The sequence below is a fragment of the Macaca nemestrina genome, chromosome 14 (assembly GCF_043159975.1).
Source record: "Macaca nemestrina isolate mMacNem1 chromosome 14, mMacNem.hap1, whole genome shotgun sequence".
Taxonomy (NCBI): Eukaryota; Metazoa; Chordata; class Mammalia; order Primates; family Cercopithecidae; genus Macaca; species Macaca nemestrina.
In genome coordinates, this window is record NC_092138.1 from 49,074,192 (window position 1) to 49,101,434 (window position 27,243).

At 37.2% G+C, this 27,243-nt stretch overlaps 1 protein-coding gene and 1 pseudogene across 11 annotated transcripts in view; one reads left to right on the plus strand and one right to left on the minus strand.

The window, feature by feature from the left end:
• Positions 1–27,243, plus strand: part of LOC105489059 (DENN domain containing 4C) — a 148,222-nt gene that overhangs the window by 57,151 nt on the left and 63,828 nt on the right. For 9 of the 11 annotated variants that reach the window (XM_071077832.1, XM_071077833.1, XM_071077834.1 and 6 more), the window contains 8 exons: positions 2,330–2,582; positions 4,168–4,237; positions 6,282–6,454; positions 11,747–11,985; positions 13,784–13,850; positions 15,254–15,312; positions 16,221–16,365; positions 20,881–21,056. In XM_071077832.1, the coding sequence (XP_070933933.1) occupies positions 2,330–2,582; positions 4,168–4,237; positions 6,282–6,454; positions 11,747–11,985; positions 13,784–13,850; positions 15,254–15,312; positions 16,221–16,365; positions 20,881–21,056 (1,182 nt within the window). Of the gene's footprint in view, positions 1–2,329; positions 2,583–4,167; positions 4,238–4,731; positions 4,863–6,281; positions 6,455–11,746; positions 11,986–13,783; positions 13,851–15,253; positions 15,313–16,220; positions 16,366–20,880; positions 21,057–27,243 lie in introns of those variants that run through there. The other 2 variants (XM_071077838.1, XM_071077837.1) reach the window with 2 other exon arrangements.
• On the minus strand, positions 1,288–1,555 carry LOC139358141 (guanine nucleotide-binding protein G(I)/G(S)/G(O) subunit gamma-10 pseudogene; annotated as a pseudogene).

A 27,243-nucleotide genomic window follows, 5' to 3' on the forward strand; every position in this document is an offset into this window, starting at 1 on the left:
TCATTGTCTTTTTGTCCATAAGCATGAGATGTCCTATTTATTTAGCTCTTTAATTTCTTTTTTTAATTAAAAAGAAATTTTATTTCCAAGCTCTTCAAAGACTGTTACAAACATGAATAATGTATCCATCTAAAAAAGTGTTCCAAATTAAATCAAAGGCACATCATCAAAGTAAAACAATTGTGACGTTAAGAATTATTTTAGGGGCCGGGCGCGGTGGCTCAAGCCTGTAATCCCAGCACTTTGGGAGGCCGAGACGGGCGGATCACGAGGTCAGGAGATCGAGACCATCCTGGCTAACATGGTGAAACCCCGTCTCTACTAAAAAATACAAAAAAAACTAGCCGGGCGAGGTGGCGGGCGCCTGTAGTCCCAGCTACTCGGGAGGCTGAGGCAGGAGAATGGCGTAAACCCGGGAGGCGGAGCTTGCAGTGAGCTGAGATCCGGCCACTGCACTCCAGCCTGGGAGACAGAGCGAAACTCCGCCTCAAAAAAAAAAAAAAAAAAAAAAAGAATTATTTTAGGTTGTAATATTTTCATGTTAGTTTTTAACCATTTACAATGTTCTGTGGGTCACATTTTAAACATTTTTAAATATATGAAATTCTGTATTTCTTTACAGCCACAACTACAAAGTAGAGGAACTTAAGAATACAAAGATCGAATCTGCTTCATTTATATACATGATGGGGCAGCCTAATGCACTTCATAACGTTAACTTTTCCAAAAAAGTTTGCTAAGAAACTGCTCCTATATTTAGTGTTAAAAATAAAACAATCTTCCCATGTAGAAAAATCAAGACATCAGTCAATTGGTGAAGCCTATTCTTCCTCCCAGCAATTTGTACTTTCTTGTATTCATTTAGGAATTGTGAATTCATGAGAAAAGAACACATTTTTTATGGTAAAAATATCTTCCAGGAACAACAGTTTACAAGTTTAAATAAACACAACTATTTTCCTTCTTAAAATGTAAACATCCAGTAAATAAAACATACATGATATTCCAGGTATAGAAATATTAGTAACTCACTTACGAAACAGGTGCATTTTGGTATATTTGGTGGTAAGGTTTTTGTTTGTCTTATGTATAAAAGTACTTGCACAAAAAAACAGGCTATTACTATTTAAAACTCTATTCCTTCACCCAGTTTCCTCACTCAAGTAGAAACTCATGAATTTCTGTGATTTTTGCTATAGGGCCAGGCCACAGGAAAGGGCTAAAACATCTCTAATTAGAGTTAGGGAAAAGTGTTTTCTTGAAACTTAAAGGCAGTCGTTAGTCACTTTGTGCTTGAAGGCGTTCCTCAGCGAACTTCTCTCGAGTCTTCAGAGTAAAGCACAGGATCTGGGCTCCCGGAAGGGATTACTTCCAGTCTGTAACACCCACCAGCAGGGCATCCTTGCAGGCATTCTGCATACAGTACTGTTGAAGCTCTGCAGCTGCCTGAGAGACCTTGATCTTCTCCACGCCAGCCTCCAACTCGAGCTGCTCCACCAGGCGCTGCACGGCGCTCGCGCTGGCCCCGGAGGACATGGCGGCGGCGCTGGGCTCCGAGGGCCTAGCTCTTTAATTTCTTTAAATAATGTTTTATAGTGTTCAGAGGATTTTTAAAGCTAAAAAATTGACAAATTATGAAGCGAATTTTTATGAAAACATCTGAATACTTAGTGAAACTTCTAGGAATTGACCTGAAGATGTTTGTGGTGTTGCCGCTTTCTTTTTTCATGTTTCTTGTAATAAGTAATACAAAATCAAGTTGTTCAATCCTGTTTACACTTCTTTTTTTTTTTTTTTTTGAGACGGAGTCTTGCTCTGTCGCCCAGGCTGGAGTGCAGTGGCCGGATCTCAGCTCACTGCAAGCTCCGCCTCCCGGGTTCACGCCATTCTCCTGCCTCAGCCTCCGGAGTAGCTGGGACTACAGGCGCCCGCCACCTCCCCCGGCTATTTTTTTTTTTGTATTTTTTAGTAGAGATGGGGTTTCACCGTGTTAGCCAGGATGGTCTTGATCTTGTGACCTCGTGATCCGCCCGTCTCGGCCTCCCAAAGTGCTGGGATTACAGGCTTGAGCCACCGCGCCCGGCCCTGTTTACACTTCTTAAATTATGTTTTGGCTTTTGAAAAATAGTTTAGAGACTTACAGTTCCCAAAGGAATAATTTTAATTTTGGTTTGTAGTGAAGATTTGGGAAACATTAGGAGAGATGAAAAAAATTTTATTTGGTTTCAAGAAGAAAACCAGCATTAACCTGAAATGCATGTACTATATATATGTACATATATGTGTATGTATGTATCTATATCTATTTCTTCCCCCTCCTGCCATGCAGAGTTCTATATGAAGGGAAAGAACGGCTTATTCCAGGATGTGAAGTGATCCTAGCCACACCCTATGGTCGCTGTGCCAATGTCAACAATAGTTCAACTACTTCACAAAGAATCTTTATCACTTATCGAAGGGCTTCTCCAGTTCGACCCCAGAATTCCTTGGCTGTAACTGATATCTGTGTTATTGTAACCAGTAAAGGAGAAACTCCTCCTCATACCTTCTGCAAAGTTGACAAAAACTTAAATTGTGGAATGGTAAGAATAAAGTTTTAATCTTCAAAGTTTCATATGAAAACGAAAAGGGATATGTTTTGGATTCCTGTTTACTGTTGGGTATATACTTTACTCACATTTTATATATTCATGATGCTTGTTTTTATTATTTCCTAATTTTTATGATTTATAATAATTTTTAAAATCCTATCCCATGATTTATAATAATTTCATCTTTTAAGTCAGGGATATTTGGGGGGGAATAAATCCTAATATTGTCTGTATTACATTAACAAAGGTTTTATTCACTTTTGAATTTCAGTGGTGTCTTTGGGGACGACTGCGGGGTTAGAGTGGGTAGAAGCTCTCCTTATATTCATTCATTCATTCATTCATTGATGTTTTTGCTTTTTTATTTTTTTGAGACAGGGTCTTGCTTTGTTGCCCAGGCTGGAGTACAGTGGTGCGATCACAGCTCACTGCAGCCTTGACCCCCCACCAGGCTCAAGTGGTCTTCCCACCTTAGCATTCCGAGTAGCTGGGACTACAGGCTAGTAGAGACAGGGTTTCATCATGTTGGCCAGTCTGGTCTTGAACCCCTGACCTTAAGTGATCCGCCTCCCTTGACCTCCCAAAGTGTTGGAATTACAGGCGTGAGCCACCGTGCCTGGCCTGTTTTTGTTTTTGAGACAGGGACTCCTTAAGTTTCCTAGGATGCTCCTGAACTCTTGGGCTCAAGAGAAAATATTGCAGTTTTGCAAACTTATATTTTTTTTTAGATGGAGCCTCACTCTGTCGCCCAGGCTGGAGTGCAGTGGCGCGATCTTGGCTTGCCTCAACCTCTGCCTCCTGGGTTCAAGTGATTCTCCTGCCTCAGCCTTCCAGGTAGCTGGGGCTACAGGCGTGTGCCACTGTCCCCAGCTAATTTTGTAGTTTTAGTAGAGATGGGGTTTCACCATGTTGGTTGGCCAGGATGGTCTCGATCTCTTGACCTTGTGATCCACCTGTCTTGGCCTCCCAAAGTGCTGGGATTACAGGCGTGAACCACTGCACCCAACCCATGCATACTTACTCTTTAAAAGGACTCTAGTAAAGAAGAAAACATAAATGTTCGACTCATAGTTTTTAAAGACTACAGCTTACTTTTGGTTCAGATTTACTTTGAAAAATATCTTGAGGTCAAACTAATATTAGCTTAATGTTGTATAGGCAGAGGTGACAGATGCACCCAGAACAATTAGTGAGGACAGGGTTGCCTCTGGAGGTGATGACCTCATAGCACTCCAGTGACCCCAGTCTTCCCCAGTTTGGGCTCCAGTGCACACTTCGCTTTGTGCTGTGTCTTACAAGAAGGGGCAATCTCTGAGTGATTGTGAAATTCTAAATCTTTTGAAATGGCCTTCATATCAGTTTGATTTTTGTAGCAGTTTGATTTTCTTACTCTCTTCTTTTATTTTAGTGTTCTGAACTTCATGCTTTGCTGTATTTTATACTACATAGTTCATTATATAAACATGTGTTTTAAATACTCTTCTGAGTAAATAATAGGAATCTTTAGTTGATACCCAACAAAATCAATTTCTTTTCACTCTTTTGTCTTTTTATAAACCTAATTTATGTTTTACAGTGGGGTTCCAGCGTGTTTCTGTGTTATAAGAAGTCTGTACCTGCTTCAAATGCAATAGCATATAAGGCTGGTAAGTGAGTTAAAAAAATTGTCTCAATTGCTGTAGTTATTGGTGCATATTAACATTTGGCTAAAAGAGACTATGCTCCCTTATGTAGTTTGTAGATCTGATTTATTCATAAAATTGTCTATAATTTTAGCATATAAAGATATGTGTTTTCTTAAATATATTACATATACAAGATATATTAATACCCCCACCAAACATGCTGTTAATTTAATTTAAACATTTATCCAAAGCAAACATATGGGGAATAATCATTCAAGCTTTTAGTCTACGTTTATAGACTTAACAGTATAATGGAAAGTTGCTTACTCTCTGACCTTTTATATTTTGGCAATCAGAAAGGTGTCAAACTGCATCTTTACTTCTTATATTTCCTTCTCTTATCTCTTTGTGTCTGATTTGAAACCACATGTTACTTGCCATGAAAGGTGGACTTGCTTCCTTTCTCCTTTGTTGCAAAGAATCAGCTATATGGAGGAGAGGAGGGCCTGAGAAACTTTTCTGCCATGAAGTGTTTGAGAAATCTATCGCCACATTCTTACTGCACATTAAAGTGTCAAGGGCTGTAAAGATTTAAGTGTCACCTCTTCATTCCACTGGTATGGTGGGATAAAAACTGAAAATACAGGTATGCTCCAGTTGTAAATAGAAAAGATACTGGAATACTTCTTTGTGAAAAGAAGCAGTGCTAATTACTTTTTGATTATGCACAGTTCTTGAAATAAAGTTTTACTTCAGGGAAGTCAGGTGAATTCATATCCAAAAATTCGTGATTTTCATAAAAACATTCATACTAATGAACCAAACCATTTAATTTATAATGTAAGAATAATGGCAATAACTAACATATAAAATTCAGTATCATTTTAAAATCTGATACCGTAGGCTGGGCATGGTGGCTCACACCTGTAATCCCAGCACTTTGGGAGATTGAGGCGGGCAGATCGCTTGAGGCCAGGAGTTCGAGACCAGCCTGGCCAACATGGTGAAACCCTGTCTCCACTAAAAACACAAAAATTAGCCGATCATGGTGGCACGCACCTGTAGTCCCAGCTACTTGGCAGGCTGAGGCACGAGAATTGCTTGAACCCAGGAAGCGGAGGTTGCAGTGAGCTGAGATCGTGCCACTGCACTCCAGCATGGGTCTGTGACAGAGCAAGATTGTGTCTCCAAAAAAAAAAAAAAAAAAAAAAAAAAAGTGATACTATTAACACTGCTGTAACATGTTGTTTATGTGTGATTTCCTATTTTTTGTTGTTGTTGGTGGTGGAGAAAAGGTATCACTTAAAAAACTTATAGAAAGAAGCTGGACCAAAGTATTCAGTTATTTGATATGAGACACTTATTTTAGAATAGAGAGTTTTGGATACTGAATTTGGGCTCAAAATTCTACTGATTTTGAAGTTTTTCACTTAGAGATGGTCTATATATTGATGACCTCAGAGGCTAATGAACTGATGCCATGTAGCTAATTTATTCTGAGGGGGCTTTATTGTGGTTTTCGGAGTATCCCTTGCTCCTACTTTCCGGGTCTCACGTGTTCTGTACTTAGTCACAGTGTTTCTGTCTCGTTAGTTTTCATGTTGCATGCCTTTTACACTGCTTCTCTCTCAAGATGAGTATAGGTGCTGTGATAATTTCTGTTGCCTCAGCATTATTTCGTAACACTTGTCTCTTCCCTGAATTTTTCACAGAAGACTAACTGAAATAGTTGGTAAATTTTTCTGTATGTTTCTTACCATTTTCCACAAGGTGTTGGCGTGTGTAGAAGAAAATACATTAAGATTGGTGATCAAGATTGAATGGAATCTCAACTAGTATATTAATACATTTTTATGTTACAATGAACTATAAATCCATGGGTAAAATATCAGGGGTAAACGTGTTTATATTAGTTTCTGTTATAGCAAGAGAGAAATCAATTTTAAAATACCACACAAGTATTGGCTTGAAATTTGGCATTAAAATATTCCATTAATATCTATCATATGCAATTTATGGAAAAGTAAATATTAAAAAAATTTATTGTTGTCTCATTCTTCAAAAGGTTTAATTTTTAGATATCCGGAAGAGGACTATGAGTCGTTTCCACTCTCGGAATCAGATGTACCTCTCTTCTGCCTTCCCATGGGAGCTACTATTGAGTGCTGGGATCCTGAAACCAAATATCCACTTCCAGTTTTTTCAACTTTTGTCTTGACAGGTTCTTCAGCCAAAAAGGTATGTTTTTGCCTCAGTGATTAAATGCATTTTGTCCATGTTTTTATTTCATAAAAAGGTTAAGTTTTATTTGAATGTTAGGATTATTTGGACAGGATACATTTTGGTTTAAATTTACACTGTCATCTCCAAGATGAGAAATCAACATGAAAATTGCTATCAGGGATATTGATACCTCTGGAACTTCTACAGAAGCAAAGATAAAGTCTTTCTGGATAGACACCTTCAAAACCCAGGTGTCAAGATGAGATGATTATGACAGATGGAGGACATAGGTACTGTAGAAAGAATCAACAGACACAATTAAAAAGCTGGGTTAGACCCTCACGACATTGAAATGACAGAATGACGATATAAAGGATGTTATAAGTTAAAATATCATTCAGATGACTTACGAACTAATGGAGGGGCTCAAAATACCAAGGAAGGAACAGGATATTTTGAAAAATGAATAGATTGGGAAAAGAATCGAGTGTTTAGAAATGAAAAATATGGTCCTTAAAATTAAAAATTCGGTGAGTGGGTTAAACAGCAGAGATAAGGCCAGGTGCGGTGGCTCACGCCTGCAATTCCAGCACTTTGGGAGGCTGAGACAGGTGGATCACTGCAGACCAGGAGTTCAAGGCCAGCCTGGACAACATAGCATAACTCCGTCTCTACTGAAAATACAAAAAATTAGCCAGGCTTGGTGGTATACACCTGTAATCCCGGCTACTCAGGAGGGTGAGGCATGAAAATTGCTTGAACCCAGGAGACAGAGGTTGCAATGAGCTGAGACTGCACTGTTGCACTCCAGCCTGGGCTCTAGAGCAATACTCTTTGTTAAAAAAAAAAAAAGAAAAGAAAAAGCAGAGATAAGACATACATGAAGGGATAATTAATGAAGTGGAAGATAGGTTACCTTAAATGTGGTACATACAAATGTAAAACATAAAAGGAGTTTAAAAATGTAGCAGATATAACTAGAAGGTCTAACAGATATTTAATGAGTTACAGAAGGAGAGACTAGAAAAGGATCCTAAGAGCTAATGGTTGAGAGTTTTCCACGGTTGATGAAAAAATTGAGTCTCCAGATTAAAGATGTACTCTGAATCTTTCAACAGAGAAAAATAAACAAACAAATAAGTAAATAGTAATCCCACCTCTTTTTTGGGGGTGGGGGCGGGATAGAGTTTCACTCTTGTTGCCTAGGCTGGAGGGCAGTGGCGCGATCTCGGCTCATTGAAACCTCCGCCTGCCAGGTTTGAGTGATTCTCCTGCCTCAGTCTCCTAAGCAGTGGGATTACAGGCGTGTGCCACCACGCCCAGCTAATTTTGTATTTTTTTTTTTTTTTTTTAGTAGAGACAGGGTTTCACCCTGTTGGTCAGGCTGGTCTTGAACTCCTGACCTAAAGTGATCCACCCACCTCAGCCTCCCAAAGTGCTGGGATTATACAGGTGTGAGGCACCATGCCTGGCCTGTCCCACCTCTTTTTATATCATAGTGCTGTCATGGAATAGCAGAGACAAAACAGCTAGAGAGAAAAGACATTTATTGTCTTATGTAAAACATATATTGTATATAACAGTAATAATGACATAAGCTGATTTATAAATAAGGCAAAAATAAACAATATTCAGAATAAAAAGCTGATAGCAGTAGAAATTTAAAAATTGAAAACTTTCTTTTTTTTGAGACAAAGTCTCATTCTTGTCCCCCAGGCTAGAGTGCAATGGCACAATCTCGGCTCACTGCAACCTCTGCCTCCTGGGTTCAAGTGATTCTCCTGCCTTGACCCCCCAAGTAGCTGGGATTACAGGCACCTGCCACCATGCCTGGCTAATTTTTGTATTTTTAGTTGAGATGGGGTTTCACCATGTTGGCCAGGCTGGTCTTGAACTCCTGACCTCAGGTGATCCACCCGCCTCAGCCTCCCAAAGTGCTGGGATTGCAGGCGTGAGCCACCGCGCCCAGCAAAAATTGAAAATGTTCTAAAGAAATTTAATAAAACAGGTGATTTTATTGAAAAAATATATAATCTGAACTGACTCATGCGGATGAAACAAAATACATCTGTGACCTCATTCTACAGGTACAGGCTACACCTTTACAACCACTGTGTTAAAGATAATACATGTAAAGTATCCAGCATAGTGCCTGGAACACAGAAAATACTGAGTGAAGGTCAATATTAACTTGATTGCCCACTGCTAACTTGTTAGCTTAATAATCGTTTACAATTTATCCTGCTGAAAGTAGTAAATATAACTGAAAATTTTAAGATCTTCAAACATTAGTTGCCTAATATACTTTGGCAGTAGAGAACAATAAAGTCTCATTTGAGATGTGAGTACTGGGTGATCTGCTTGGCTTATTCATTGTTTAGGGGATATTGACATGTAAGCATTGAGGTGTGTAAAATGTATGTTTATACATTTGTCATTGCTTGTTAAAAGCTTTGAGATCACTTTGAAATAATTGTATCTGGGAATGTTGTGTGTATAAAGGTAAGGGTTACTGTGATATATATAATGAATAAACAGTTGGCAAGATCTATAAAATACAGAAGTAAGGATTGATTGTTGGGAGAAGGGGATGGGTTAAAACCTTTGAGATCACTTTGAAATAATTGTATCTGGAAATGTTGTGTGTGTAAAGGTAAGGGTTACTGTTATATACGTATATAATGAATAAACAGTTGGCAAGATTTATAAAATACAGAAATAAGGATTGATTGTTGGGAGAAGGTGATGGGTTAAAACCTTTGAGATCACTTTGAAATAATTGTATCTGGGAATGTTGTGTGTGTAAAGGCAAGGGTTCCTGTGATATATATAATGACTAAACAGTTGGCAAGATTTATAAAATACAGAAGTAAGGATTGATTGTTGGGAGAAGGGGATGGGTATTAAGGAATGGGCAGATCAGAGGAAGTACCAAGGCTAAACAAAATATACAAAGGCACAAAATTATGAACTAGTCTGTGTGCCTGGTAGCTCTGTATTGTTGAACAACAACAGCAGGTACTATTAGGAATTGAGAGCATCTTGCCACTTATATGGACTGTGGCATTTTACCTGTAATGAGGAACTTTTGAAGGATCAGATGTTGCCTCTGAAGGACTGTTTCTTCAGTGTACTTTTCACTAAAATACTTTCTCTTCTGACTTGAGACCAGTTAGGGCTTCAGTAGTTGCTTTGATATGTGGTAAGTGGAAGTGGAATTGAGCATGACTTCGAAGTTTCTAGCTTGGGAATTGTGTAGCGTAACTGAGTAAGATCAGGAATATTGGATGAAGTATTTAGATAATGAGTTCACTTTTGAAAATATTGGTTTGGGATGCCTGTACGACATCCAAGTGGAGATTATTGAGTAGTCATTTTGAAAATAGGAGTCTGAGGTTCAGGGGAGAGATCAGGTAGACCTAGAGATAAAGATTTGTGTTCTGTTAGTATAATGATTATAGTTAAAACCGTGAGAGAATGAAATTTTCCAAATAGAAGTGTGAAGCTAGAACCTTAGGGAATGCTAGTATTTAAATGATGGGGGGTGACATAATTGGATCTAGTATAGGAAAGAGAGAAGTAGCCATAAAACAAAGAGAAATTTGTACTGTCAAAGACAGCAAAGGAATAAAGAATTTCAGAGGAGTGTCAGCTCTGTCTTGTGTCATATGAGGTGAGGGTGTGGAGGAATTGAACCTGTGAACATTGCTGATGAGAAAGTCAAATGCTGCTGCTGCAACTCCTCCAAAAGTTAAACACAGAATTACCATACGATCCAGCAGTTTCATGCCTAGGCATGTATCCAGAATAATTGAAAGCAGAGACTCAAACAGATACTTGTATGCCAATGTTTTAGCAGGGTTATTCACAATAGGCAAAAGGTGGAAACAACCCAAACGTGCATCAACGTATGAATGGATACACAAAATATGGTATATAGATATGATGGAATTATGATTTATTCCTTAACAAGGAATGAAAATCAGGTATGTGCTACAATATAGGTGAATCTTAAAAACATTATTCTAAGTGAAATAAGCCAGACACAAAAGAATAAATTTTGTATGATTCCACTTATAGGAGGTACCTAGAATAGCTACCCTTATAGAGACAGGAAGTGCAATAGAGATTACAAAGGGACTTGGATTGAGGGCCGGAGAATGGGAAGTTACCATTTAAGGGTTACAGAGCTTTTGTTTGGGGGGCGGGTAATGAAAAAGTTCTGGAAATGAATAGTGATAACTGGTTGCACTCCAGTGTGAAGGTACTTAATACCAGTGAATTGTACACTTGAAAATGGTTAAGGTTTTATGTTATGTATATTTTACCCCAATTTAAAAAAATCACAGACCAGGCGCAGTGGCTCACGCCTCTAATCCCAGCACTTTGGGAGGCCGAGGCGGGTGGATCACCAGGTCAGGAGATCAAGACCATCCTGGCTAACACGGTGAAACCCCATCTCTACTAAAAATACAAAAAGTTAGGTCGGGTGCAGTGGCTCACGCCTGTAATCCGAGCACTTTGGAAGGCTGAGGTGGGTGGATCATGAGGTCAGGAGATCAAGACCATCCTGGCTAACATGGTGAAAGCCTGTCTCTACTAACAATACAAAAAATTAGCTGGGCGTGGTGGTGGGCACCTGTAGTCCCAGTTACTTGGGAGGCTGAGGCAGGAGAATGGCGTGAACCCAGGATACGAAACTTGCAGTGAGCTGAGATCGTGCCACTGCACTCCAGTGTGGGTGACACAGCAAGACTCTGTCTCAAAAAAAAGGAAAAAAAAAAAATTAGCTGGGTGTGGTGGCATTCGCCTGTAGTCCCAGCTACTCGGGAGGCTGAGGCAGGAGAATCACTTGAACCTGGGAGGTGGAGGTTGAAGTGAGCTGAGATTACGCTGCTGTACTCCAGCCTGGGTGACAGAGTGAGACTCTATCTCAAAAAAAAAAAAAAAAAGAAAGAAAGAAAAAAGAAAAATCACACAAAAAACTAAGTTGAGTGAGGCCATTAGAGTTCATTCTCTAATGCTTTCATTTTAAAAATGAAAGCAAGTTATAAGAGGTTACCGTCCCTTTTTGTATAAGATTTATAGTTGAATGTATAAAATTCTGTGGAAAAAATCTTGAGGGATTTATATCAAAATCTGGTTATCTCTGGGGTAGAAATTTGGGTGAGTTTTTTTTTTTTTTCCGTAATTTATCTGTATAAGTATACTCCAAGCAAATATTTCTTGTGTAATAAGAGGAAAAGAGAAGCTATTTTTTTTTTCAAACAAACTCAAATCTTATAACAGAATTCTCTTACTCTTTAGGTATATGGAGCTGCCATTCAGTTTTATGAACCTTACTCTCGGGAACTTCTATCAGAGAAACAGCTTATGCAACTGGGCCTATTGACGCCTGTGGAGAGAAAAATGGTCTCCAAATCCATCAATACAAACAAATGCATTTGTTTACTCTCACACTGGCCTTTTTTTGAAGCTTTTAGGAAATTTCTTATGTTTATCTACAAACTTTCTGTGTCTGGACCACATCCTCTTCCCATTGAAAAGTATGTATATGATTACAAAGATGGCTGGTGGAAAACTGGGTATATAAATATATATGTTTGATTGTTTGTGTAACTTTTAGCAGCAAAGTTGGAAGGGAAGGAAGGCTACGTTTACCCAACTTTTTTTTTTTGAGACATCACCCAGGCTGGAGTACAGTGGCACTATCTCGGCTCACTGCAACCTCCACCTCCTGGGTTCAAGCAATTCTCTGTGTCAGCCTCCCGAGTAACTGGGATTACAGACACCCGCCACCACGCCTGGCTAATTTTTGTAGAGACGGAGTTTCACCATCTTGGCTAGGCTGGTCTTGAACTCCTGACCTCATGATCCACCTGCGTCAGCCTCCCAAAGTGCTGGGATTACAGGCATGAGCCACCAACTTTTTACTTACTCCCTTCTTCACCTCAATCATTGACTGTGAGCTTAAAATTGGATAGTAGTGGCAAGGATGGCCAAATAATAATCTTTTGAGAATTCACCTGAAGAAGTAACTTACATAAATTATATTGTGAGTGTTCTTCTTCCTATTTATTCTCTAATAACTGAGTGACAAATAGTTACTGCTGCACACACACCCACCCACCCACCCATACAAGTGGCCATTCCAAAATCTAACCATAATACTCTCTAAAGTGATGTCGAAATTAGTAAGAATAAGTTAATTGATGTTAAAAGTGAAGTTTTTGTTTTAGCATTGACAGAAATTCTTTGAGCTTTCTCTTTAGTTTGTAATTCTTTTTGTCATGCAATCTTTCCTAAGCAAGAAAAATGTATGTTGAGCTACTCTTTTTTAAATGATCTTTTCTGATTTCTAGTGGCACACTGACTTCTGTTTATGATAGTTTATAATTTGTGTATCCTGCTGACAAACCAAAAAGTGTCAAGAGCTTTCTGTAATGTATTAAAGTATGTGTAAACGTAGATGTTTCTTACAATTTCAGAACTTTTACATTATAGCAGAAAGAATATCAGTGAAACATACTAGTTTAGTGGATAAGGTAGGGGTAATTATGCACAGGTTTAAAAATAATGCTGTCCAAAAATCACCTTTTAAAAGAGTAAAGTACTGTGCATAAACTCATCATAATTTGATACTGAAATATGGTTGCAACTTTCATTTTGCACTCTCGAAATGGCAATTTAATGATTTATAGTTCTGGGTTTAACATTCAGCTGTCAGATTAATTTGAAGTTTTTTGAAGTAAAATGTAATGTTAGTGACAAGTTAGCAACCTTTTGAAAAATTAAGATTCTATGAATAGCTTGTGAAAATAAAATCAATGTATATAATCAATATCTTTTTCAGTTGAAGTAATATGTTGCATTTTTGTGGCTCCTAAGAAGTTCTAAACTTTGGAGAAACTTAAGAAGTAATTATTATAGGTGCGGAAATAGAATGGGTAGGTGGTTCATCCAATGTTAGAGTAGTAAATCTGGGATTAAATTCAGTTTTAGTGTAAATTCGTTATAGCACAGTTAGTTGCTCCCTGTACTAGCACGGATAACCAGGGCTATAAAAATTCACTCCTTTCATGAAAACTGTTTTTATGTTATTTTTATTCATCTGGTAATGATAGGGGATGGGAATAGAAGTCAGGAAATACATTGTGTATTTCAGAAGTTTGATGGACATGGATAAATTCGTTTACACTAAGCAAATTTACTTACTTAGCCTACATTTTAGATAAATGGCCATGTCATATCTGGGATGATATATAGTGATATTTAAGATTTGTTAAAACCTGTGATACGTTTTAGAAAAGTAATTATGATATTTATTTCAAATTTTTTTTCTAGGCACATTTCACATTTTATGCAAAACATCCCTTTTCCTTCACCACAAAGACCGAGAATCCTTGTCCAGGTAACCAAAAGAGAGTATATTTGGGGAGAACTTTGCATATGCTCACCCCAGTCATTGCAGAGTGGATTCTATATACCTTTGGGTTTGAGGTGGAGCAATATGCATTCGTAAAATCCTTGGATTTTCTGTGCTTTGTAGCTTTACTGAACATCCTTTCTTACTGGGTTTTGGATTTGAATGTACAGAATTGGAATAATTATGACCCTTGGTTCATAACATTTTCATTTTTGGCCCATGCATGGCCTTTGTGTAGCTAATTTTAATAATGTAAAACCCAGGATTATGTTTGAGCATGTTCTTAATATCAGATTCTCTAATAAATATTTTTTTTTTTTTTTTTTTTTTGAGGCGGAGTCTCGCTCTGTCGCCTAGGCTGGAGTGCAGTGGCGCGATCTCGGCTCACTGCAAGCTCCGCCTCCCGGGTTCACGCCATTCTCCTGCCTCAGCCTCCCGAGTAGCTGGGACTATAGGCGCCGCCACCACGCCCGGCTAATTTTTTTGTATTTTTAGTGGAGACGGGGTTTCATTGTGTTAGCCAGGATGGTCTCGATCTCCTGACCTCGTGATCCGCCCGTCTCAGCCTCCCAAAGTGCTGGGATTACAGGCTTGAGCCACCGCGCCCGGCCCAGATTCTCTAATAAATATTAAATATGAAATGAGCAATGGTTGGAGGGGGTTAACTTAAACAAGGTCTATAATAGTACTAAGCTAAAGGACCAGTTTTTTATTTTCAGTAAGTAGCAGACGTAGGTAGTTATACAGCTTGTGACATATGCAACACGAACAGGTCTTTACCCTCTCTATAATAATAGTTCCACTGATTACGTGCTTGGATATGGGAGAGAGGTCAGATTGTCATAAAAGTTGCTTAGTGGTTTGCTCTTCATTTGTATACTATATCTTTCTGGACCATAGCAATTAACATACTGGCATACTTAACATACTTTGAGTAGCACTGATCTATAGAAGGAAGCCATTTAAAAGTTTTTCTAAGACATTCTTAACATTATGTATGGTGGGATTAAGTCAGATATTGTTGATATTGAATGTTATTTCAGTTCTGCAAGTATTAATGTGTGAAGCAACTGCCAAGTGCCTACAGTCTGTTGAGTAAATGAATTTGAAGCTTTTCTGAAGCAGTAATTCCATAAATTTTAAATAATTGTACTTTAACCAATTCAGTGAATCAAAATTCAAATTAACCATTTATTGAAAAAGAACTAATGTAACACTTCTGAGTAAATACAGCTATCATTTTATATTTTAGTACGTTTCAAAAAGCATGTTTGCATATTAAATTATTGTTTTCAGTATTACCTTTGATCTAAATATATAGATTTCACAAATAGTTTTGAAACTTATATCTTGTTTTGGTTAATTTATCTTTTTTTTTTTTTTTTAAGCTGTCAGTCCATGATGCATTAATATTATCACAGCCAGTTTCTACACCTTTACCACTAAGGTAATTACTGGTATTTAGAATGATATATGTATTCACTTGGAGCAGAATGCTTTAAAATATTTTAGTGATTAGTATAATAAAATTAATTGTTATTTTACAATTAACTTTATTAGTTAAAACTAGGCAAAAACAGCCTTAATGTTTCTGACTTTGATAGCTAGATGGATGGTGGGGCTGTTTTATAAATGTGAACAATTCAGAGAGTTATAGTTGCAAGATTGGATGTAGAGGACACTTCCCTTTTCTTCTCATCTCCCCTTCCCATATCCAGTTCATAACTAAAGGTTTAAGGTGAGCTGATTTTTGCTTTCTAAATATCTCGAATCCATTTACTTCTTTTCATCTGCATCATAGTGGACTTCCATGATGTCTTACCAGACTACCTCACTACTAGCCTCTTAACTGGTACCTTTTTACTCATCTTCCTTCAGTTCTTTATCCACCCTGTAGCCAGTGTGTCCTTTTGAAAATGCAAATATAATAGTATATTTCAATTTCAGCCTAATCTGTTGCTGTTTTCATCCTTTCCCTTACTATGCTTTAGTCACAATAGATTGATTTCAATTTCTTGGCTATGACAACAGCTTTTTCTTGCCCCGGGTCCCTTTCATATATTGTCTGTCACCCCTTCACTCCTATCCTTGTCTCCTTTCTTCTGAGTTCAACTCAAATGGCTGTTCAGGAAAATCTTTCTTGATAAATGCCTTTTATTACCAGAGGATGAATTTAAATCTCCCAGTTATCTATCTTATTAAATTTGCTACTTTTCATTGATAAACAAGTAAAGACTTGAAATTAACACTAGACTCTCAATCTGTTAATACTTAAGAAATAATTTAATAAGCAAATCTTAACATGTCTTAGCAAAATAGTTCACAGTGATCTATTTTTCTCTTTTTTTTTCCTAGTGGAGCCAACTTTAGCACCTTGCTAATGAATCTGGGTCCTGAGAATTGTGCAACACTGCTGCTCTTTGTTTTACTTGAGAGTAAAATTCTGCTGCATTCTCTTAGGCCAGCTGTCTTGACTGGGGTAGCTGAAGCTGTTGTAGCTGTAAGTATAGAATTTTCCTTTTAGTACAAAATTACTGACAGATAATTTTTACTCCAAAGGGAAATTTCCTTCAAAAACAGCAACTTTGAAAGCAACAACAAATTTTCAAAAAGTAACTTTGAAAAATTACCCGCCCGGTAAAAGTCGAATATAATCTGCTGGCAAAGAGAAGTAGGAAGTATAAAGAAAACAAAGGTGATATCTATTTTAGGAAAAATGTCAATTTCCAATTTTTCATATTTTAGAGTTCTTCCCAGAGTAAAAACTATATGATTGTATAATAAAACCTGAGAATGAAGCTGATTGTATTGAGAGGCTCTGGCCAATTTCAGCTGTTCTAAAATTATGCAAATGATTACATGGTTAATTTCTCCCTATTTCAACTTTTAATAATTGTGAATCAGGAATATATAGGAAATTCTAAGTGATTGTGAAATAGGATAATATACAGAGGCTAAGCTCTTGTGTAAAGTATAAGTAAAATTAAATTGTTAAATTGTTATTAACGTTGTTCCCTGCTTAAAACCCTTTGGCTTCCCATTGCACTTAGAATGAAGTCTGATTGACAGGCACAGTGGCTCACGCCTGTAATCCCAGCAATTTGGGAAGCCGAGGTAGGCGGATCACCTGAGATCAGGAGTTCGAGACGAGCCTGACCAATATGGAGAAACCCCTCTCTACTGAAAATACAAAGTTAGCTGGGTATGGTGGCACACGCCTGTAATCCCAGCTACTTGGGAGGCTGAGGCAGGAGAATTGCTTGAACCCAGGAGGCGGAGGTTGCGGTGAGCTGAGATGACAACATTGCACTCTAGCCTGGGCAACAAGAGTGAGGCTCCGTCTCAAAAAAAAAAAAAAAAAAAAAAAAAAAATGAAGTCTGATTGTATAGGGCTTTATAGGCCATTGTGTAGAACTTTAGATATTCCACTTCTCCAACCCTATCACCCATTAGTTGTTTAATTTAAAATAGCTGACTCTCCTCTCTTCCCTTCCCCATTTTAAGAATGTAAGTCTCCTGGGAGTAAGGACCTAATCTCTTATTTACTCCTGTATTTTCAGCACTTGTTACAGTTGCCTAGCACAGAGTAGGCCCTCAATAAATACTTGTTAAAACAGCAAATAGGGTATGTCTCCAAGATCTTAATCTGGTTGGAGAAGTGCTGTTGGACTGAAAACAATAGTAACCATATGAGACAGCTTCTAGGAGGATCCTCATTAAGTATTACTTTTCCAAGTTATCACAGTTGTGTGTGAAGGCAAAAGTTGTTAGAATATGAAAATATTTGTTAATGAACTGACCAGTTTTAGAAAGTTCCCACCCAGGCCAGGTGCAGTGGCTCACGCCTGTAATCCCAGCACTTTGGGAGGCCAAGGCAGGTGGATCACGAGGTCAAGAGATCGAGACCATCCTGGCCAACATGGTGAAACCCCATCTCTACTAAAAATACAAAAATTAGCTGGATGTGGTAGCTCATGCCTGTAGTCCCAGCTACTCGGGAGGCTGAGGCAGGAGAATCGCTTAAACCCGGGAGGTGGAGGTTGCTATGAGCTGAGGTTGCACCACTGCACTCCAGCCTAGCGACAGAGCAAGACTCCGTCTCAAAAAAAAAAAAGTTCCCACCCAAATATTCCTTACTAAAACATTAGTGTTTATTCAATCCTGTTTGTCAGAATCGTGGTGGCCAAGTCTCTTGATGGATTTCAGTAATATGGTGCAAGAACAGTTGAAAAAAGTGCTCATGGAATTGGTAATCATATGAAAAATGCCAGAGTATATGAGGTTTATGCAACTGATGTTGGAGAGCTCTCTGAATTGCGTGCAAAATTATTTATAAGTCATGATTTGGTAGTTATGCCAATTACCATTTGAAGAAGAGAACATGGAAAAGAATGGTCACAAAACAAATGCTTCAAAAGGAGAATGATTTAAATATCAAAGAATATCAAAGAATTAATGGAGACCCATAGCAAAGATTGATGAAATGTACAAGTACTTTATAAAAAGTGACCCTATAGTGTTGCAAAAGGCAAAAGTGAAGAGAAGGATATCATGTTTTGCTAGCACATAGCTTTTTTTCTAAGGTTTCTTAGATAGTTGCAGTTGTAACACACCTTTTGTTGAATAGAAGATAATTGTCACTCAAGAAATCTGAAGTCCTTGCAGGGTCCTTTGTGAGTGGCTTTGCCCCTCAGCAATCTGATCTTATTTTCCACTACTCTTACTCTTGCTCATTCTTCTCCAGCATTTTGGCCTTACCTTCCTGGGAGCATTAGGCATTCCCCATGCCTTAAGGCCTTTGCCCTAGCTGTTCCTTCTCATTGAAGCACTCTTCTCTTATATATCCCGTTGGCTAAATCTCTCACCTTCTTCAGGTTTCAGCTCTGTTGTCACTTTATTAATGAGGCCTGTCCTGTTTGTCCTAATACAACCTGCTTTTCCTCTCTCCTGCTCTGAACTCTAATGTCCTTCACTTGGCTTTACTTTTCCTTTTTTTTTTTTTTTTTCCCGTAGCACTTATTGCTTCCTGACATACAGGTTGAGTATCCCTTGTCTAAAATGCTTGGAAAGAAGTGCTTTGGATTTAGGATTGTTTGGATTTTGTCATGTTTGCAGAATACACGCTGGTTGAACATCCCTAATCTAAAAATCCGAAGTCCTAAACGCTTCTATGAGCAATTTATTTTCTGTGTCATGTTGGTGCTCAAAAAGTTTTGGATTTTGCAGCACTTTGGATTTTGGATTTTCAGGTTAGGGATGTTCAACCTATAACATAATATTTTATTTATTATGTCTTTCATTTATTTTCTCTCTTTCTGCTAGACAAGGTGTTTGCAAATGATGGCTGAATCCTGCCTGCCAAATCCTGCCTGCCACTTGTTTCTATAAAGTTTTATTGGAACATAGGCCATTTATTCATATATTGCCTATGACTGCTTTCATGCATGACAGCAGAGTTAAATGGTTGTGACAGAGACAATGTGGCTCACAACGCCTAAAATATTTACTGTCTTTCACAGAAAAAGTTGCTGACTCTTAAACTATTAACCTCATGAGGAGAGTGATCTCTTTCATTTATTGTTAAGATCTCATTATGTAGAACAGTAATTGGTACATAGCAAGTGCTCAAATATTAACTAAATAAATGTTTGAAGACAAAATTCCAATCCTGAATAACCCTTTGTAATAGCTGGCAGAGGTAGTAAGTGTTATAGGCATTTCTTTGGGGTGAATGATGACAGATAAGGGTGATAATTGAACTCGACCTTAAAGGATAACAGGGATTTTTATAGTAGAAGAAAAAAATTATCATCAGTAAAATTTTAGTACTAGCTAATTATTAAATTTTTTTTTAAATTTATTCATTTACTTATTCATTTTTTATGGAGATGAGGGTCTCACTCTGTTGTCCAGGCTGGCCTTGAACTCCTGGCCTCAAGCAGTCCTCCTGCCTCAGCCTCCCAAAGTGTTGAGAGTCACTGCATTAGGCCTTAACATGTTTTAGTCTTTTTTTAAAAAACATCAAAACTTTTTTTTTTTTTTTTAAGAAAAGCACAAATGATACAATTGAAGTAAATCTTTGTAAAGGAAAACAGGTAAAGATTCTTGAGAAATGTTTTTTTCTCTTTTTTTTCTGTCTCATGTCTAGATAGAGGAATATCTTATATATTGACCGTTTCTTTTTTTTTTTGAAACAGAGTCTTGCTCTGTTGCCCAGGCTGGAGTGTAGTAGTGCAAACTCCGCTCACTGCAACCTCCGCCTCCCAGGTTCAAGCGATTCTCCTGCCTCTGCCTCCAGGATAACTGGGATTACAGGCATGCACCACCACACTCAGCTAATTTTTGTGTTTTAGTAGAAACACTGAAATTGGCCAGGCTGGTCGCAAACTCCTGACCACAAGTGATCCACCTGCCTCAGCCTCCCAAAGTGCTGGGATTACAGGCGTGAGCCGCCGTGCCCAGCCTATTGACAGTATTTTTAAGATGCCAGACATCACTGATGTTTATTTGAACAGTTAAGAATTTTTTTTTGTTGAGCTCTTTAATTAACTATTAGCATTCCCTAGACAGTAATTAGTTTTTTTTTAAATTCTTGATGCTTTTAGTTGGATTTTGATCTGAGGTAATTTTGAGAATTAATAGGTGAATGAAATGTGTAAGAGTTAATTAAAGGTAATAAGTTTGTTTTATGATATTTTGGGCCATTTTATCTTATTTTGACTCCATAGAATTGGAATGTGGGCTTTGTATAGATACTAGAATTAATATGCAAAAAGCTGTTAGTATTTTTGTTGTGTTTAATGATCATCATCATGACTTGAAAATTTTAATTGCATTTGTTCATAGTATTGCTTAGTAATATTTTATAGTCATTTAGTTTTGGAATGAAGTTTAAGGTAAACAAAACAGTGATATTAACTGCTTTTCAGTGATCCCTTTTCAGTAATACTAGTTACTTATATAATTTTTACTGCAAATTTAAAATTTGGTTAATTTTTTAAAACTTTTTTCCCAGATGATCTTTCCATTTCAGTGGCAGTGCCCATATATTCCCCTTTGTCCTCTTTCACTGGCTGCAGTGCTTAGTGCACCTTTACCGTTTATAGTTGGAGTTGACTCAAGGTATTTTGATCTTCATGACCCACCACAAGATGTTGTTTGCATTGACTTGGATACGAACATGTTATATGTGTAAGTTGATTCGTTTTATATTATCTCCCATTTATGTTTTTCACTATATAGAGTTATAGTTCTTTGAAAGCATCTAGAAATATGCTATTTTTGGTAGTTGTTAAATCTTCCTCTTAAATACAGTGGCTCTCAACCAGGACAAGTATCAGAATCTGGGAACGCTGTGTGATTTGGAAAAAAAAAAAGTTCAATATTATGATAGTTTATATCTGGATAACAATGTTAAATGTAAGCAGGAGATGTTTAGGTTTATCAGAAGAGACTATGAGTTTGAAAAGTAATGGTTAAACACTGCTTTCAGAGCTCGAGAGACGATATGCTTTCTAGGTTTAATTCAAAATCCATATGTAAGTAAAATGGGTTTACCCATTGGAGATTAAAGTTTAGTTACAGTATAGGGTGATAGTATACCATTTGTTTAGTTGTCAGGATTTGAATTTTATAAGGATCTGTTCTTTACTGCATAGAAATTTATATTAAAAATCAGTTATAGTTTGTGTTTGCTGAAGGTGATAAGTACAGCAGTGGTACTGCTGAGGGTTCAGAGAGTAGCAAACTACATTAATAAAAGGAATAGTTCTGGATGGATGTTTAAGGGTTACCCCTTCCCCCACCAAAAGTGGGAAAGGACAGTAAGTATTACAAATTTTCTTTTGTTGATGCCAACTTCCAGGCTGTGGAACACTTATTCTTTACTGTTTGAGATTGGTAGAAAATGAAGAGAGAAATATTTTGGGTGAGGCCTAAATAGTTCCAACAGTAGAATTCGTTGGGAAAATATTTTTATGTGAACCAAAAAAATAGCCTAAGGAAGGAAGAAAACATTTGCTGTAACTTAAAATATAATTTTGACATGGATCTACCATTGTATTTTGAAACTGTGTAACTGTAGTAGCTCCTTATGTATATTTAGATTTACTTACAGCTTGAAAGTAATGAACAACTTGAATGAATTAAATAGTTTTTTGTGGCACACATTTTATTGTTTATAGGTTACTCTCCCTGAAAAACAATTATTTCAGGAATGTATTCGTGGTGTTGCTTTTATAAATGATTATTTGTGAAGTTAATACTCAGATTTTTTACCTTGTTTTATTTATTATTCCGAATAAAATAATATGGAGAGTCTTAATTTTGCCCAGTTTTGAGTAACTTTTATAAAACTTCTGGTAATCAAAACATTGTTTTCTAAAACAAATGTGAAGTGTTTGCTCAATTGTATTTATTTATTTATTTATTTATTTTGAGACAGAGTCTCACTCTGTTGCCCAGGCAACAGAGTTGCAGTTGTGCAATCTTGGCTCACTGCGGTCTCCGCCTTCCGGGATCAAGTGATTCTCCTGCCTCAGCCTCCTGAGCAGCAGAATTACAGGTGCGTGCCACCACACCTGGCTAATTTTTTTGTATTTTTAGTAGAGATGAGGCTTCACTGTGTTGGCCAGGCTGGTCTTAAACTGCTGACCTCAGGTGATCCACCTTGGCCTCCCAAAGTGCTGGGATTACGGGCATGAGCCACCATGCCTGGCCTGCTCAGTTGTGTTTAAATAATTATAAAATGTGCCCAGGTGTAGTGTTTCACACCTGTAATCTCAGTACGTTCGGAGGCTGAGGCTGGAGAATCGCTTGAGCCCAGGAGTTTAAGACCAGCCTGGGCAACATGGTGAGACTCCATCTATATAAAATAAAAAATTAGCCAGGAGTGGTAGTGCATGCCCATAGTGCACAGGCAGCTGAGGAGGAAAGATCACTTTAGTCCAGGAGGTCGAGGCTGCAGTGAGCTATGTTCACCCCACTGTACTGCAGCCTGGGTAACAGCAAGACTCTCTGTCTCAAAAAAAAAAAAAAAAGCCTCCAAATTGTACAGAATAATGTAAATAACTTGTATCTATTCACCACAACTTTATTAATAGGCCGGGCACGGTGGCTCATACCTGTAATCCCAGCACTTTGGGAGGCCGAGGCAGACGAATCACCTGAGGTCAGGAGTTCGAGACCACCCTGGCCAACATGGTGAAACTCCGTCTGTACTACGAAAATTAGCCAGGCATGGTGGTGGGCAGCTGTAATCCCCACTACTTGGGAGTCTGAGGCAAGAGAATTGCTTGAACCCAGGAGGCGGAGGTTGCAGTGAGCGGAGATCATGCCACTGCACTCCAGCCTGGGTGACAGAGGGAGACTCTGTCTCAAAAAAAAAAAAAAAAGAAAATATTAGCAATAAATTTGAAATCTCTAGATAGTCCTCCATAACCATATTTTGTTCCTGTCTTCCAGAGAGGAGCTCCAGATCCAACCATCATCTTGGATAAATTCCAAATCCAACCATCATCATAGATTTGGAGTTTATCATGCACATGTATTTTTAAAACATTTATTATATATGTATTAATCTAAATAAAATGTTGTTTTGCATACTTACACATTTTTTTCTACTTGAATAGTTTCCTGTGAATTGCTTTTTTGCTTACCATTCTTTGTGAGGTTCATCCAGTTCATTTTCAATGGTGATCAATGTCGATGGACATTTAGGTTGTATCTAGATCTTTGATGTTAGAAACAAGGCTGTTCTGATCATCATTGTATATATTTCCTTGAGTATATGCTCAGGAATTCCTCTGAAGCATATACCTGGAAGCGCTAATGTTGCTTGGTAGGGAATGAGCATTTTCAACTTAATAACTAATACCAGATTACTCTCCCAAGTTTGCTCTGTCCTCAGCAGATGAAAGTTCTTTTTGTTTCATATCCTTGCCAACACTTGCGGTCAGACTTTTACATTTTTTACCAATTTGATGGTAATGGTATTTCACTGTGGCTTTAATTCACATTTCCTTAATTAGTAGCAAATGCAGCATTTGCATACCTTTGTGCTCCTTGGTTTTCCTCTCCTGTGAATTGGATGTTCCTTTTGTTGGTGCGTTTTGCTGTTAGATTGTCTTTTTCTTTTGATTTGTAGAAATTGTATATATAATCAGGAATTAATTATTGGTCTGCTGTATGCATTCCAAATAGCTTCTCCCACATTGTGACCTGTCATTCCATTCTGTTTTTGGTGTCTTTTGATAAACAGAGATTTATTTTAATTTATCAAATTTTAAATTTCTCTTTATGGAGTACTGTTTTTGATTCTTATATATGAAATATTTCACCTTGAGGCCATGAAATACTATCATGGTTATCTTTTAAGTTGTGAAGTTTACCTGTCTCATTTAGTTATTTAATTCAGCTAAACTTGGTGTGACATATCACTTTCTATATTTGTATAGATATGTATCCGGGCTTATTCTTTTCCTTTGATTTTTTTCAATCTCTTGCCAGTAGTATACTATCTTAATGGCTTTAAAATTAAGTTGTCTACAACATGAATGAACCTTGAAAACATTATGTTAAAAGACCTTATATTATGATTTAATTTATATGAAATGTCCAAAGCAGGCAAATCTTTAGAGGCAGAAAGTAGATTGATTAGTGATTGCCTAATCACTAATTAGGAGAGGATGGGAGTATTGGAAACTAAGTGACTATGGGATTTCTTTTTGAGGTGATGAAAATATTCTAATATTGCTTGTAGGCTGGGAGCAGTGGCTCATGCCTGTAATCCCAGTACTTTGGGAGGCTGAGGCGGGTGGATCTTCTGAGATCGGGAGTTTGAGACCAGCTTGACCAACATGGAGAAACCCCGTCTCTACTAAAATAACAAAGCTAGCCAGGCGTGGTGGCGCATGCCTGTAATCCCAGCTACTCGGGAGGCTGAGGCAGGAGAATTGCTTGAACCTGGGAGGCAGAGGTCGCAGTGATATGAGATCGTGTCATTGCACTCCAGCCTGGGCAACAAGAGCAAAACTCCGTCTCAAAAAAAAAAAAAAAAAAAAAAAAATTGATTGTAGTGGTGGTTACACAATTCCGTGAATATAATAAAAACCATTGAATTGCACATGTCACGTGGGTGAATTGTATGGCATATGACTTTATATCTTAATAAAACTGTTTTAAAAAGTCATGGTATGAGACCTTTTGGCAGTGTCCGTGGCGAATCCCCTTACTCCTGTTCTTTTTGAAAATTGTTTTCACTCCATTTGGTCTTTTGTTTTTCCATATAAATTTTAATACCATCTTGTTAAGCTCTACACAAAATTACATTGGGATTTTTGTTAGAATTTTATTGTATTTATAGATTCGTTTGGAGGCAGATGATACCTTTTTGACACACATTAAAAATATGCACAAGAAATATGACCCATGAATGTGGTATTTCATTTCATTGATCTTTCAAAATTTTTCAGTAAACTTTGTGTTTTCTCCAGAAAGATAATTCACATCTTTTGTTAGACTTATTTGTTCCTAAGTATCTTTCAGTTTTTATTGCTACTGTAAATGGTATTTTTAATTAGACTTTCTACTTGTTGCTGGGAAATGTAGTTGGTTTTTATATAGCGGCCTTATATCTAACAACTTAGTTGAATTCTCTTAATTTGTATATTGTCTTCAATTTTCTGCCTATAAACATCACATTTCTCTACTTACACTATCCTAATGTATTTTAAATTTTTTTGTCTTAATTCTCCAGCTAGGATCACTAATGTAATGTTGAATATAAGTAGTTATAGTTGGTATCTTGTCTTGTTTCTAATTTCAAAGGGGATGCTTTGAGCAGTTTATCATAAATTATGATTATTGGTATACAGCAGGGATTGACATCTGGCCCAAAGCTTGTTTTTGTAAATAAAGTTTTATTGGAACAGAGCCATGCTCATTCATTTACATATGGTCCATGCCTGCTTTCATGATGCAACAGCACTTTTGAGTAGTTATGACAGAGATGGGGTTTCGCCATGTTGGCCAGGCTGGTTTCAAACTCCTGGCCTAAAGTGATATGCCTACATCAGCCTCCCAAAGTGCTGGGATTACAGGTGTGAGCCACCCTGCCTGGCTACAAAAGATACATTATTAAATGAAAAAAATCAAGGTGGTAATTGTGTATTACAGTGTGCTGCTACTTGCGCAAAAGAAAAGGCAGGGAATAGTTGTATTTACTTGTATCTGCTAGTTTTGGAATAAAGACACATTAAAATATGCTCAAGAAACTAGTGATTATGTATTATGGGGGTGAGGGAACTGATCAGACGTGGAACAAGGGTGTGTGTATGTGTTTAAGTTATTTTTGAGCTGTGTGATCATATTAAAGTTTTAAAACTCCCAGTGTGATGGTGGATTTGTCAAATGCATTTTATAGTTATTTGGACATTTGCTTTATGTACTTAATTAAGGCTGTGTTATGAGGGACACTCAAGTTCAAAATGGTTCTGCAGTTAAATGAATACTTTTATCTTGTAGCTACTTTAAAAAAAATCACTGATGCTCTTGTTGTTAGTTTGTGCTTTTCTTCTCATTAATACATTATGTTAGATATATTATCTTTGGTATATCTTTTCCCATCCTTTTAATTTCAGATATTCTGTGTATAGTATATAACTGGCATTAGAAATCCAATCTAACATTTGTCTTTTTGTTGAAGAATCTATTAATTTACATGTATTGTTATATATTTGAATATTTCTGTCTCATTTTGTCCTTTTTGTTTTGCTGTTATTCTTTTCTCTCTTTCAGATTGAATGAATTATTTTTTCCCGTCTGCTTACCTAAATGTTATATTATATGTGTGTGTGTGTATATATATGTATAATTTCATATTTATGTTCCTTTAATGATTTCTCTTAATTTTTTAATATGGGTGCTTAGAACTTGAAATTAATATTTTACTCTTTTTTCAAGCAGTTAAGTAGACTTTAAAATACTTTAATTGGCAACATCCTCTTTTACTGGTACAAAAACAATAAATTTTACAATTAATGGCCCTTTAGGTTAGATGAGATGCATTTCATCTACCTACAGCAGCCCTGTGTATTAGGTACATTATCAGTCCTCATTTTGTAGATCAGAAAATTGAGTAACAGACGAGTTGAGTGATTTATACAAAGTCACACAGTAAATGTCAGAGCCAGATTACAAATGGATGATAATCCAGACAATAATGACAATATTTTATTTGGGGGAGGGGGTTAAAAGATAGCACTAAAATATTAGACAGCGATGACATAAAATGAGAGAAATTGATCAGAGTTAAACTTGACATGCCATCACTTTTAAGACACAGTTTCAAGAGATGTTAAAATATGTCTTTTAACAGTAC